A 13,409-nucleotide genomic window follows, 5' to 3' on the forward strand; every position below is an offset into this window, starting at 1 on the left:
TTAAAGCTGTAAGGAATAAGCCTGCCAAATTTCAGCCTTCTACCTACACGGGAAGTTGGAGAATTAGTGATGAGTGAGTGAGTCAGTGAGGGCTTTGCCTTTTATTAGTATAGATATTAAAAATAAGAGCAGCTCACTACTGGAAATGGTAAATTTGGGAAGCAGCTGATATCGAAACCGCGACCTCTTGATTGGAATGCAGCAGTTCTTAGCATTGCACCATGCAAGCTGTCGTATCAACTGCCTACTGTAACCTGCTTTCTTTTTTCTTTGGTTAAATTCTTGAATAAAAGGGCACTTGTTTTGTTATACTTGTACCTTTTGTAAAAGAGTTTATTTCATATTTGTATTTCAGACTTCACACATTATACATTTCATGTCTACATTTTTTCAATTACTACTAAAACACTGTGTTAACTACATTCATGAAATGTATGTATTCCAAATAATGATGCACTATTTTACTCTATAAAGCTCCAACACTTCACTCAATGATAAACACTGAGCGCTGACAAACTTCTTTGCAAAATGAACTGCAGCGGGTTACCAAGCTGCTTGCTGTTAATCGACACATTTACAGGACAAAAGACTCTGATGGAGAGGTGAAAATAGATTTAAGGTGGGCCGGATTTACGAGGTTTCTCATAGGCTCTGGTAATTTTTGTGTTAAGAAGCAGGTAATGATTCACACACATAGAGCACATAGAAGAGCAAATACAAAACAAAGCATTTAACATACTACTTTAGTTACGATGGGATTTGAGAAACTAGTAAATTAAATGATTTTAAGATGCAGTTTATGATGTTCTACTTTTAATGACAAAATAAACTATGTGATAAAAGTGGAAATTTAGAGATTAAAGTTGACATTTTATGCTTTTTTCCCCCCCATCATGCCTATATTTTCTTTTCTCTGTACCCTAACGTGCGTTATTTTTCACGCTGACCGGGATTTATGTAGCGGACGAACGTGGAAGTTGGCGTTCGCACAGATTTATGCATCTGGACTTTTTTTGTGCCTACACACATTTCCGCTTTTGTCCGTACGCCAGGTTATATTGTGAATTCTTCACACGCTGTTATGCATGAGGTCCCTGGTCTTCAGTACCTGTAATTGTAACTTTGTAAATTATTTCTAATGATACTTAAACCTTAAATGTTTACAGATTGAAAATGTGCATCATTACATCTGTAGTTTCATCTGCTGCATATCTTAAAATAATTAATTGCAAAGCAAAAGTGAACCAATCTGCAAGATGTTAAATCCCGGAATCAAACAGAAACAAGAAAGAGAGACCTGCTTTTAAGGGCTCATTGTAACGGAGTAAAAGCTTGCTCTTCTGCCCATGTTTGTAGGTGCAGTCAAATGTGAACATTGCGTGACTTGTTACAGCGAGGTAAAACATTTATTAAATCCAGAAATGTTTTTTTAATTTTTAAAAGGGTACTATGGTATGGTGGCAAAACTTGCAGAAAAGTTGTTGTCCAGATTCATAAAAGTTGCAGGGATATTGTTGTGCCCTCAATGTTGCAGTTAAGGCAGTTTCTTATTTTTTTCGATGTAGTTAGGGTATCGTATACAGCTCACTTCAACATTTCTGTCTCATGCAGTTAGCTAATTCGCACGCCTTTAATGACAAAACATGCAGGAAACAAGCACAGAAACAGAGACATGACTGGATTTCTACAAGAATTGCATTTGCTTGAAAAACAACAAACTAGAAAATAGTATCTGAATGACAGAACTACAGATTATTTAATCTAATTTATTGGGAAGTTTTTTAACAGTCAACTCTTCAGTCTCTAAATACCACACAGTTCCATTTTTGTGTGTTAATTCTGTGATTCCATCCATGTTTTTCACATCGCGGAAATCATAGGGCCCTACTCTTCATACTTAGTTCCCTTACGGCAGCTCCAAAGGGCAAAATTCAAAAAACAAAATAAAACAGACACAATGAGATTAATCAAACGATGACAACATGCAAGTAATAATAAAAAGTGAGAGCATGAAATTAATGGCAGTACGTAATAAACTTTACATAACTTCTTAGCCAAGTGTCCAGATGTTTGTTATACATGTATGGGAAAGCAAGATGTTGTGAAAGGCTCCCAACCTTTGGATTTCGGTACTCATAGTCATAGATTTGGGGTTGGGGTGGGAGGTACAGAATTATGATACCACACCACAAGCCCCCCGGGAGGATATGAATACATACAGAACAGACAATAATTGGGGGCTTTGCACAATGTAAACTTCTGAAGCAAACCCCTCGTGAAGGCACTGCTTCCAAGTGAGTTTTTTTTTTTTTTTTTTAAATGCTTGCAATTTTGCTATTTAAGCACTGAGTTAGATTAACGACTGAAGGCAGAGAATGTTACGCAATTATAAAGGAGGAATATTTAGGACAAAAATAAAGAAGCAAAATAAATCAAAGAACTGAAAAATATGACATTAAATACATAATAACATTAAATATGGGAGTTTGCAAGTTCACCCTGTGTCTGCAGGGGTTTCCTCCCATGATCCAAACTGAACTACGACTTAACATTATTGTTTTTCTATTGTCAAAACTAGGGTAGACCAATACCATCTAACCCTCTGCAGTGCCCATTAAACTTCTAATTCCATTCCATTTGACCCATGTACCCAACTCAGATATAACAAAGGCATCCGTCTTGTCACAAAGCTGTGAAAATGAGGGCTACCCAACATAATGGGCTTTACTTTGCCCATTAAACATCAGAGTACATCTTACTCTTAACGTCGAATAAGTAACTGCTTTGCACAAGTTGTGTAAATAAGAAACTGGCTGGAAGCAAATAATTTCAGGCTCATGTGAAATAGCCACGTTCTCCCCATATCTCCGTGGGCTTTACGCCAGACCTTCCAGAGACTCAGGTAAAGTAAACAGAGGGTCCAATGGTGTACACCCATGATGGATTAGTGCTACAGGTAGGGCCGATTGCCCACGGATGTTCACTAAATGTTACTAGGAAAAACTCTGTTCCCCGAGACCTCCAGTTAGATCACAAACACTCAACACCGAGGTGGCAACTGAACTGACAGCCAAAGCCTTAGCCTACTTTATATATATATATAAAATATATATATATGGAGCAGGATCACTGTCAAAAATAACTTCAGCATTTCACCTTTGAGGAACTTGTGTAGTAACAAAAAATCGATTGTGTCTTCTTCAATAGAGAATGCCCCATGCATCCAATGACATACTTTTGACAGTTCATTCACTCCTGAAAATTGTACTTGTAATTTTTTGAAGCAAGTGCTTCAGAAGAGAAGCACTCAATTTACAATCTACTATAATATGATTCCAAGTCTTTAAGAGATTAGACAGTTGAAACTTTATAACATATTTATTCTTTATTGCATATGCCACATGGAACATAACACTCCAGTGTATTTTACCTACCTTCATATCTTGGAAAGAACACGGGGCACTCAGCTGTCTCTCAAGAACCAGTAGACTCTCAGATGCAAGCATGATTAACCTTTGCAAGATCTAAAACACAATGTAATTACAAAATCTTGTTAAAAAAGTAAAAAAAAACAAAAACCATACACATCTACATAGACTGCCATTGGTGTAAAGGATTCCCAGTAGCATTTCTTGACACACTTTTGCTGAATAATTTGTTATTTGACAGTACTCTGTATCACTATGTCAGAGAAGGGGGTGTGCAGCATTATTCATAATACCACTCAGTTTTGTTTTCATTCTCTCCTTCGCTGCTACCGACATGGGGATGACAGTGTTTACTATATCTGAGCCTGTCCCTTTAACTTGTTGATTGCCTATGTCATAAGAACTGTGGCATTAGCTTTCACAAAACTGTTTTTATCTTTTAAATGTTAGTTTATCAATGTGATTCTTCAGTTTCTTATACATAAATGTGACAAAATCAACAAAGGAAAATATACAGTGAAAACTGAACTTTGTGAACAATTATTTTTGCAATTCAATAAATATCACAATGACCCCCATCTTTTTGAATAGCTAGATTGTAACATAGCCACCAAGTGGCAAAGGATTTTCCCAAATAATGTGTATGGTGAGTTTATTATGTCAAACAGACATTTTTAGAAATTTAATTTTTATACTTTGTTCAAGTTTGATGTTGAGGTAACATTAAAGTAACAGTTTATATGCTAAAACTCATGCAAGGTGCATAAGAGACTTATGATTAAATGTTTTAATCATCATAAATAAAATTTTAGGTGATGTACTATGTTTCAAATGTGGAATAATAAAACCCAGAGGAAAGTGATACAGTGACTTAAGCTTCCAGCTACAGTACATGCAAAACTGAATATACAGGATAGCATCAAAGATTATTAGTATATAGTAGAGCTGGGCGGTATACCGGTTCATACCAAAAACTGTTTTTTATTTTTGTTATGATATGGATTTTTCTTATACCGGAACACTGGTTTAAATAGCCTAAACTACATTTGGAACGTGGCGCAGCGGTAAACTGTTTAAAGTTGGACCTTTTTCACTGGTGCACCGCTATATACGCATGCAACGTAGTATGTGTTTTAGTGGAGGTATTGAGCAGGTGAAAATGGACAGAGAGCATTCTGAAACTGAAGCTTTAGCAGACGATAAAGTTGAACATGATGAAACAGAACATGTATAGATGAAAAAAGGTGCCGTGTCTGTTGTCTGGAGCTACCTTGGTTTTAAAAGGTCGGATGTGGACCATTATATTCAAATGTGTAAATACTGTTTCTATACTACTGGATAATACTGCAAGCCAAGTTGTACTTGTTTTTTTTTTCGGTACTGTCTAATGTACCTGGTTACTGTGTAATAGTGTGATGATGCCGGTCCCCTACAGACTCCCTCTTCCCACATGGGAGTCTGGTGAACCAACACCGTCGATAGTTATGACCGAGATGAGCTGAGAAATGTCATTGAAGCCAGCGGATGGTGGAACGTGCTCAAGTGCTTTTGTTAAAAACAAAGTAAAACCAAAAGTGTCTGTTGTGCAGTGTTCAGAAAAATACAGGACCCAAATAAATAGCAAATCCATAAAGCCAGTGAAACGTGGGGATAAAATCCATAATAAATCCGTTAAAATGCAGTCTCTCTCCTTGTCCGATTGTAGCACTCCACCTTCTGTTTCCATGTCTCACCCTTCACTGGCGTTGCTGGCGGAGTCTTTGCAACACGAACTGCTTTCTGCCAACTCCTGTTTTGGCTGTCGTACCACTGCGCAGTCAGATCGTCCAAGGTCGGCACACCTTCCGTCTTCCTTCGTGCTCACTCAGTCGCTCCTCAGATCCATTGGGAGGTCTTACATTTCGCTCGCCCCACTCCACAGGCTTAGTCATTAGGGCGAACCAGCCCCTAGACCGCTTAAGCCTGTGCTCCCCTCACTGAGCCCCAGCTGTCTGGATCGTCTCCCATGACTGCCTTTTCCCTTCTTTAACCTCCTTGTGTTCTATCTTTTATTTTTTCCTTCCCCCTATCCTGCCGGCCCATAAATATATGTCTCCGTGGGCGCAGCGCCTTATTCACACACTGTAGTAAGCTGACAAAGCAATGGAGAACGATCGGGTGCGACTCACCCCAATCACCTCATTAACTCCCCACGGTTGTGCAATCGTGCCCACAGAGACAGAAACGGCGAACTGGATTTAAAAACTGACCTTTTTTTTTTTTTTTGAAGCCGCGGACCCACTATACCATTATAAATGCAAGTTGCAGTTTAATTATTTATGTATATGGCTTAGCTTGAAGCAAGGTCCATATTAATGCAATTTGTCTTAATAACGGTTCAGTTGGCAAAGATGTCATCACCAAGTTGCACTTGTTTTATTTTATTTTGGTGAATACTTTGTAATGTACCTGGGCTTGAAGTTTTGAAGTAATAGTATTATTACTGGAAGTTGCACCATTATTTATTTTATTGTTATTATTTATTAGTTTAAATATTAAGCAGTTTAATTATGGTAAAGTTGTTTAAAAAGTTACTTTAACATGTCAGTGGACAGAGATTGTTAACATTAACAGAAAGTGTATTTGGTTTACAAAAAATATTTATCAATTGTTCCTTTTCTAAGACATGTTCAGTGCAATACAACTTTTGACAAGCACCTCTGGATATTTTACTAAGTCTAAACGCCTCTTTTGATGGTTGACAATTTGTTGTCAAAATTTGAGTTTAAATTGTTTGCAAAATTTGTTCAATAAAAAGGTTCTATATTTTGACAGCAACTGTCATGCAACGTGATTCCTTCTCTTCATTAGTACCCCCTTGAAAACTATCACATTATTGGCCATGCAAACCTGTATTAATACTTGTGCGCACATTAAAATGTACAATTCTCATGACAGTGGAATAGGTTATTCTTAGCTAGTCTACTGCAGTAATTGCAGTGTAAACTGTGGTTAACTCATGCATGGGGGAAAAAAAAAAGAATTGTTGAATACGGAGAAACCGGTACAATTTTGAAAAATACAGTGATATAGAATTTTGGCCATACTGCCCAGCACTAGTATATAGTAAAAGACTGAATGTTGGTCAAGTAAGATTTACCCTGAGAAAATAAATAATGAACAGAATGTTCAGAATTTTTTTAATCAATCATGTAGTATTTCTTTTCTTGATTTTGGTAATAAAATTATGATTCATACTGCTTCACACAGCATTTACTCTAATAGCTTTTGATGATCATTCTTCATAGACTAGTTCAATAGCAACCTGAAAAAACAGATTTTGGGGTGGGCAGTATTTTCAAACGCTTATATCAAGATATAATTAAAATTACTAGTATTATGGTTATGGTATATATTAACACTAGAATTATCAGAGCCTACGAAAAAACTTGTAAATCCGTTACACCTTAAATCGCTTCTTAAAATCGTTCATAGCTCTCCACCAGCGTCTTTTGTCATCTAAATGTGCTGATAAAAATCAGGCTGCAAAGCAGCTGGCTATTCCATCCCCCCACCGACTTAGAACATGCACAAACTTCTCCCAGATCATGCCTTGATTGATTTTCTGGGAGTGAAGTGGAGCTTTAGAGTGGAAATAATACAGTAGATACAGTGGAACCTCGGTTCACGAACGTCCCGGTTCACGACCAAAAAGCTCGCCAAACTTTTGCCTCGGTTTACAACCACGCACTCGGTATACGAACAAGCCAGTTTCCCTTGCCTGCCTGCCTTAGCTGTGCTGAGCTGAGAGAAAGAGAGAAAGAGCAAGCGAGCACGTGCCTGCTGGGGAGGGGGAGGAGGAGGAGGAGATTGCTGCACTGTTTGCCTGCCTATCTGCAGCCAGTAAGTTCAAGCCAACCATCCCCCAATTCCACGTGTCTGCTGGGGAGGGGGAGGAGGAGATTGCTGCGTGTTTGCCTGCCTATCTGCAGGCTGTATGCGTGAAAGAGAGAGAGAGAGAAAGCGAGAGAGAAAGCAAGCTAGCAAGCCGTGTGGCTGCAAGAGCTCTGTTCATTGTTCTCCTTCCATTGACTTCTAATTAAGTGAAGAAAGTTTTGAAGAAAATTGAAATCGAAGTAAAGAAAGAAATTACAAGAGATGGAAAAACTGTTTACCAGTTTACTCATTTACGAATCTGAGAACCCTCGTGCTTTCAAGCAGCACAATGTAAACAAAGCCAGACTGCCAGTAATGTGGGGCGCAAACACGAAGGATTGGGTCACAAGGAGTTTGTTTTTGGAATGGCTACATGAGGCTTTCACTCCTACCAGCTAAAAGCACCAGAAACCCAAGAAATCACAAGAGAGAAAACACCTGAAGGAAAACACTTCATGCCAGAACTCGACTCATGCAAGGTTAGTTTTCTTGGTGGTTTTTGTATTACGGATTTTTCAAAAGTTAATTTTTCAGTTCATAACGCGATTTGTTGCAATGTTACTTTTATCTTTTTTCAAATGTTCCTTTTTTCCCACTGTGCTTAAAACTCATTTTAAAAACAGTGTTTACAGCGATTAGGCTTTAAGTTTAATAGCGTGATCTCCTGCAATCTTTCTTTTCTGGTTGCTTGCGAGTTGGTTTTTGCATGCACTGCACTTCGGATTTGTTTTAATGTTCGTTTTTTTTCTTCTGTGCTTAAAACTCATTTTAAAAAAAATGCTGCGCGAGCACGTGCTACAGAGAGATTAGAGAGCATGAGCGAGCAAGCAGAGAGAGAGGGGCAGCTGACAGGGAAGGGATGGGGTGTGTGTGTGTGTGCGCTACAAAGAGAGAGCGCCAGCCAGCCTGCTCCTGTAGCTGAGGGAGGGAGGGAGCGCGAGCGAGCCAGCTCCTATAGCTGAGCAGGGAGCCTGGGTGTTTTGTGTCAGTGTTATTCAATGTTTTTACATTAGTTTACTATTACACTGTGCATTCTATGGTGTAATTAACTATATTTGTGCTTAATCTTTACATATATTTACATACAGTTTGTACTGTCTGGAACGGATTAATTGTATTTACATACAATCCTATGGGGGAAACTGCTTCGGTTCACGACCAACTCGGTTTATGACCAAAGTTCTGGAACGAATTATGGTCGTGAACCGAGGTTCCACTGTAGTTGTTTGGAACACACTCATTTCATGTCTGTTCCGTTTCTACAGTATCTGTGTAAACACATTGTTAAAACAGAAACGTTTTTTATATTCTAGTAGTAGATGACAAAATGTAGGCATAAACTATATAATGTATGAAGCCTGAAGTCCAAATATAAAAAGAAATATTTTCACAGATGGTACAAATCTAACACAACTATTGCGCTTTTATTCAAAAATATAAATGCAGAAACAAAAAGCCGCCTTAACATGCGACTTTCAGAAGTGTTTATTATTACTTCCTCCGTGGCGCAATTGACTCAGCTGCCGACTGGGAATCAAAAGGTCGTGAGTTCGATCCTGCACCTCTCCGTTTTGAGAAGTAAACTGCTCTTAGTCTTACTATTTTAAAATAAAACATACATTTGATTTCAGTCTGTAACAGCCAGTGTAATTTATGATACTTGTAAAGGTTAGCTTTGTTTTTTTTTAGTCAGTTTTATTATCTCGGCCGCGATCACGAGCCCAAATACACCCCCACCCCCGCATCTGATACTGCTGTTTTCACATAGACGCGCTGTAACAGAGGTAAACTCAGTTCCCTTCTACATCGGAGCAAGAATGCACATACCATTGCTTGCACAGTAAGATGTCAGCAGACACTTTTCATGGCATTACACACAGTTTTGAGCATGCCCTGTGCACACTACTTGTGACTTTAGGAAGTAAGTAAATAAATAAAGGTGCATCGTGTCATAAAATGATCATATTTGTGGAAAAAATTAAGCAAGACTTAGATGGCATAGATGGTCAACCCTTCATCTCACTCGCTGGAAGAATTAACAGTTAAGAGGACTATCCTTCCTACTTTTCCCTTTTTATTCCAAAACATTCCAATATACATTAATAAATATTTTTTTTAAGAAATAAGATTCAACCATAACCTCATTTATTTGGAATTCAAAACATCCACGTATCCAAAGAGCAATCCTACAAAGACCCAAGACAGAAGGTGGCATGGCTCTACCTAACTTTCAATTTTATTTTATGTATTTATTATTCAGCAGCAAACATACAAACAATAAAAACCTGGACATGGACACAAATAGATGAACATACACAGGCTTGGTCTGCAACAGAAATAAAATCCTGCAGTACTTCTTTACATTCCTTGCTTTGTGCCCCAATTAATGCAAGTTATCTATACTAATAAAAGGCAAAGCCCTCACTGACTCACTTATCACTAATTCTCCAACTTCCCGTGTAGGTAGAAGGCTGAAATTTGGCAGGCTCATGCCTTACAGGTTACTTACAAAAGTTAAGTAGGTTTCATTTCGAAATTTTACGCGTAACGGTCATAACTGAATCCTACTTATGTACATATATACGTCCATAGCCTGCAGCTTGATCGACATGTGAGACGGCGTTGTGTGCCCCATCCCCACGCCTCCCACGTAGTTGGCTGCCTGCCTATATTGCGTCCCCCATCCCCACTCCTCCCATGTAATCGGCTGCCTACCCACATAAGGCCGTCCGTCGCTCCGGTCTCTTCATTCCCTTCCTTGCCTCACCACAGTAGTCATGTCTCCCTGCTGATAAATGCAGCCTTTTTATTTAATCCACGGCTTCTCCACTGTCTTATTGTTCATTTATTATGATTATAGTTATTGTGTAGGTGTTTTAGACTTAGTTTACTGTTCAGGTCCCCATTTCCTTTACCATTCCAACCGTACCCCCATTAACATGTCTATTGAGGTGATCACCATCAATGAAAGAACTGTCACTTACTGAGTGGTTTCCATGCCCCGAGATGCCGCCTGCCTTTTCCATTCTCTGTGTCACATATTGCACGGTCATATCAGGCTCACTCTTGATATCCGGAGGAACATTGTGTCTTATGTATTGAATGACTGGGACAGGTTCAAAGTGTAGGCTGATGATGGTACAGGAGATAATTATACTACACAGGAGCACTATAAGAGTGAAATGCTTAAGCCCTTCACCTATGGTTCTGCATGTGAGTTGATGGCTGCCTCTGAATTGTTTGGTTGTTGCTTTTAATTGTACCGAAATGGCCAAATATTTTACACCTTTCGACAACCGCCAATGCCTCTTAAACATCTTAGATTCATAGGTGACAATTTCAGTAGTGGACACTTTGATGTTTATGAATGTTTAAACTCTCAAAAGCTGGATGTGAAGTTATCAATGAAACTGGTTGTAAACTTATAACGATTGACAGATGCTGAATGTCACTTCAACACAAGTCCTGCAAATACTGTCGTAATTGAAACAAACCATGAAACTCAAACCAGTTTAAAAAGGTTTAATTTTCTTGGTTCCGACAACTTCCCCATATGACCCGAGTCTATAGAAATCTCGTTACTACGAAGTACATTCAGCAGATACTTTCATTCCAACGAACTGCACAAAAGACCTTGAAATGCCTGAATGACTCATCCGCAGAGCAGTTACTTCTGTGGCCACAGCTCAGTTGTGCACAACGATCCCCAAACAGAAACACTCATTTTTTTTTCTTTTTTTGAACTTTCCTCGCACTGTTTTTTTTTTTTTTTTGGCTTTTTTATTTCCTGCAGTTTTCAGTGATACCTTTTCCTTATTGCTCGTCAACATTTGAAAAACATCCATTGGAATTTAACTCATTGTCACCCTCCTACAGAAATTGCAGACATGAAACAATTGCGGCAAAAAGACGTTGCCAGTGAATTCGGAATTTCGCCATCGACACTGTCAACTTTCTTGAAAGGCAGAGCAAAAAAGGAAGAAAAATCTCTGGTTGCAAACGTATATGAACTGCTGCATTTGAAGATGTTGAAAAAGCAGTTTTTATGTGGTTCAGTGATGCTTGTTCAAGAAATATTCCTATTAATGCGGCACTGTTTCAAGAAAATGTGAGGTTTGTAAACTCTCTTGGGACCTCCCCCAGCATAAATGCATATAACAGGATTACCTGGCCACGACCGTGCCTGACTGCTGTGTCTGTGTATAGCAGAGTGGCAGATCATGCTACAATAAATAACTGTGCTGTTCCTGTTTCAAGCTGAATAAAACTGGTTTTGCTAAAGTACTGAGACTAATCCTCACGTTTTGGGGTGCAAGACAGGGACTTATAGAGCGACCCCGATCTTTTATGATTTGCTTCTGTGGCACTTCACTGCACCGCTGTGAGCCTGCTATTGCCCTGCCCCAGCAACGGACAAACAATCTTCCACAGATGCTGCAATCGCACTTCGGGATGCACTTCAGCGTGTAGTTCCCGTTGGGTGGGGATCTTAAAAGTGTTCAGAAACTTCACAATATGAAGAAGAACAGGATGATGCGGCTTCTGATTGATAACTGTGATGCACACAACATGCTTCCACATTCAGATAATGTTCGCTTTGAATTCCTCCCACCCAATTGCACAACAGTGCTTCAGCCATTCGATTTGGGCATCACTCACACCCTGAAAGTGTATTATAGCAAGGAAATGCTGAGAAAAATTCTCATCAGCATAACTTGTAGGCAGGAGGAGATTAAAATTAACGCGAAAGAAGCTATTAAAATGATGGCAAACGCCTGGACACAAGTTAAAGAATGCACTATAGTAACAAATACAGAATCTCATTACAACGAAATTTTCGTTACTGCGAAATATTATTTAGGTCCCTGGGAGTTCGTTGTAACGGAATATTACCTGTATGCATGTATATATTAAAATATACCAAGCAGTTATATTGGAATAATGTACTTTTTTTCTTTTTAACAATATTTTCATTTTCATTCTACTTTTCTAGGTATTCTAATTGTTAAATTAGCCCATTATTTACTAATTAGTGGGTCTGATGCTAAAGTAAAGTGTGTCTGTTGTGCTCATTTTTAATTGTCATTAATAAGATACAATGAAGGGGAAAAACTGCACAGAGAAAGAGCAATATATAATGAAATCAACAAAAGAGAGTTAAACATTTAAATCTATAGCAAAAGTAGAAATATTTCTAAATGTCTTATAAATGTAAAAATCATGCTGCTGTGCTTTTCTGAATGTAGAATAAAAGAAAAATACCACCAGTTAATTAAATGAGATCAGTGTTATCAGGTATTGTCACTGATTAGGAATCTGGATGGAACAAAAACCTGCAGCCACAGTGTGCCCCGAGGACCGATGTGTCAAAACACATGAGTATCGCGAGTACCCTGCAGGGACTGATTCAAATACACTCCAGGGAAGGGAGCATGTTTTGGGACAGAAACTCATATAGTCTCTGCTTCACTCCTCAAAGTTTAACAAAATCTGTGATTAGGAAGATGACTGAGTCACTTCCTGGGTGACCACTCCTCCATCCCATCCAGTCAAGATGGTATAAAAAGGCAGCAGCTCAGGACATGGTTAAAATTCTAAATAACTGCTCCAGTACAACCTGCTTCATGCTTTGTTTCTTTTTATTTCACAGCTTTTATCTATTTATGTAAGGCCTATTAACTTGCAATGAGACGCAAGAACTATGGAAACAAAAAACAATTTAAGATGTCATAGAAAAATTGGGTTGACTGGAATCCCACAGGAATGGATGATTCCAGACCCGCCTGAGAAGCTGTGATAAATGAAGGAGATAGATGGACAGGCGTCCCAACCGGGAAAAGTACCATTAACCACACTGGGTTGGTTAGTTGTACCTTTTCTAGTTGGGAGGCCATTATGAGGGAAGGACAGGAGACATCCCTCTGGGATGGCTCCCGTTTGGACACACTCTGGGCTTCATGGAAGATGTAGTCTTACTGTTCAGCCTTTTTGGTGTCTTGGGTTGTTACGGTTCCCAGGTGACAATCTTGCTGCATTGGAAGTGTTCCCATATTTGGATTAAACAGC

At 38.8% G+C, this 13,409-nt stretch overlaps 1 protein-coding gene across 1 annotated transcript in view; it reads right to left on the bottom strand.

Annotated features, from left to right (window-relative positions):
- Positions 1–13,409, bottom strand: part of nol6 (nucleolar protein 6 (RNA-associated)) — a 309,483-nt gene that overhangs the window by 47,529 nt on the left and 248,545 nt on the right. The window contains exon 22 of the mRNA XM_039757964.1: positions 3,435–3,524. Within this exon, the coding sequence (XP_039613898.1) occupies positions 3,435–3,524 (90 nt within the window). The remainder of the gene's footprint in view (positions 1–3,434; positions 3,525–13,409) is intronic.

The sequence above is a fragment of the Polypterus senegalus genome, chromosome 7 (genome assembly GCF_016835505.1).
Source record: "Polypterus senegalus isolate Bchr_013 chromosome 7, ASM1683550v1, whole genome shotgun sequence".
Classification (NCBI taxonomy): domain Eukaryota; kingdom Metazoa; phylum Chordata; class Cladistia; order Polypteriformes; family Polypteridae; genus Polypterus; species Polypterus senegalus.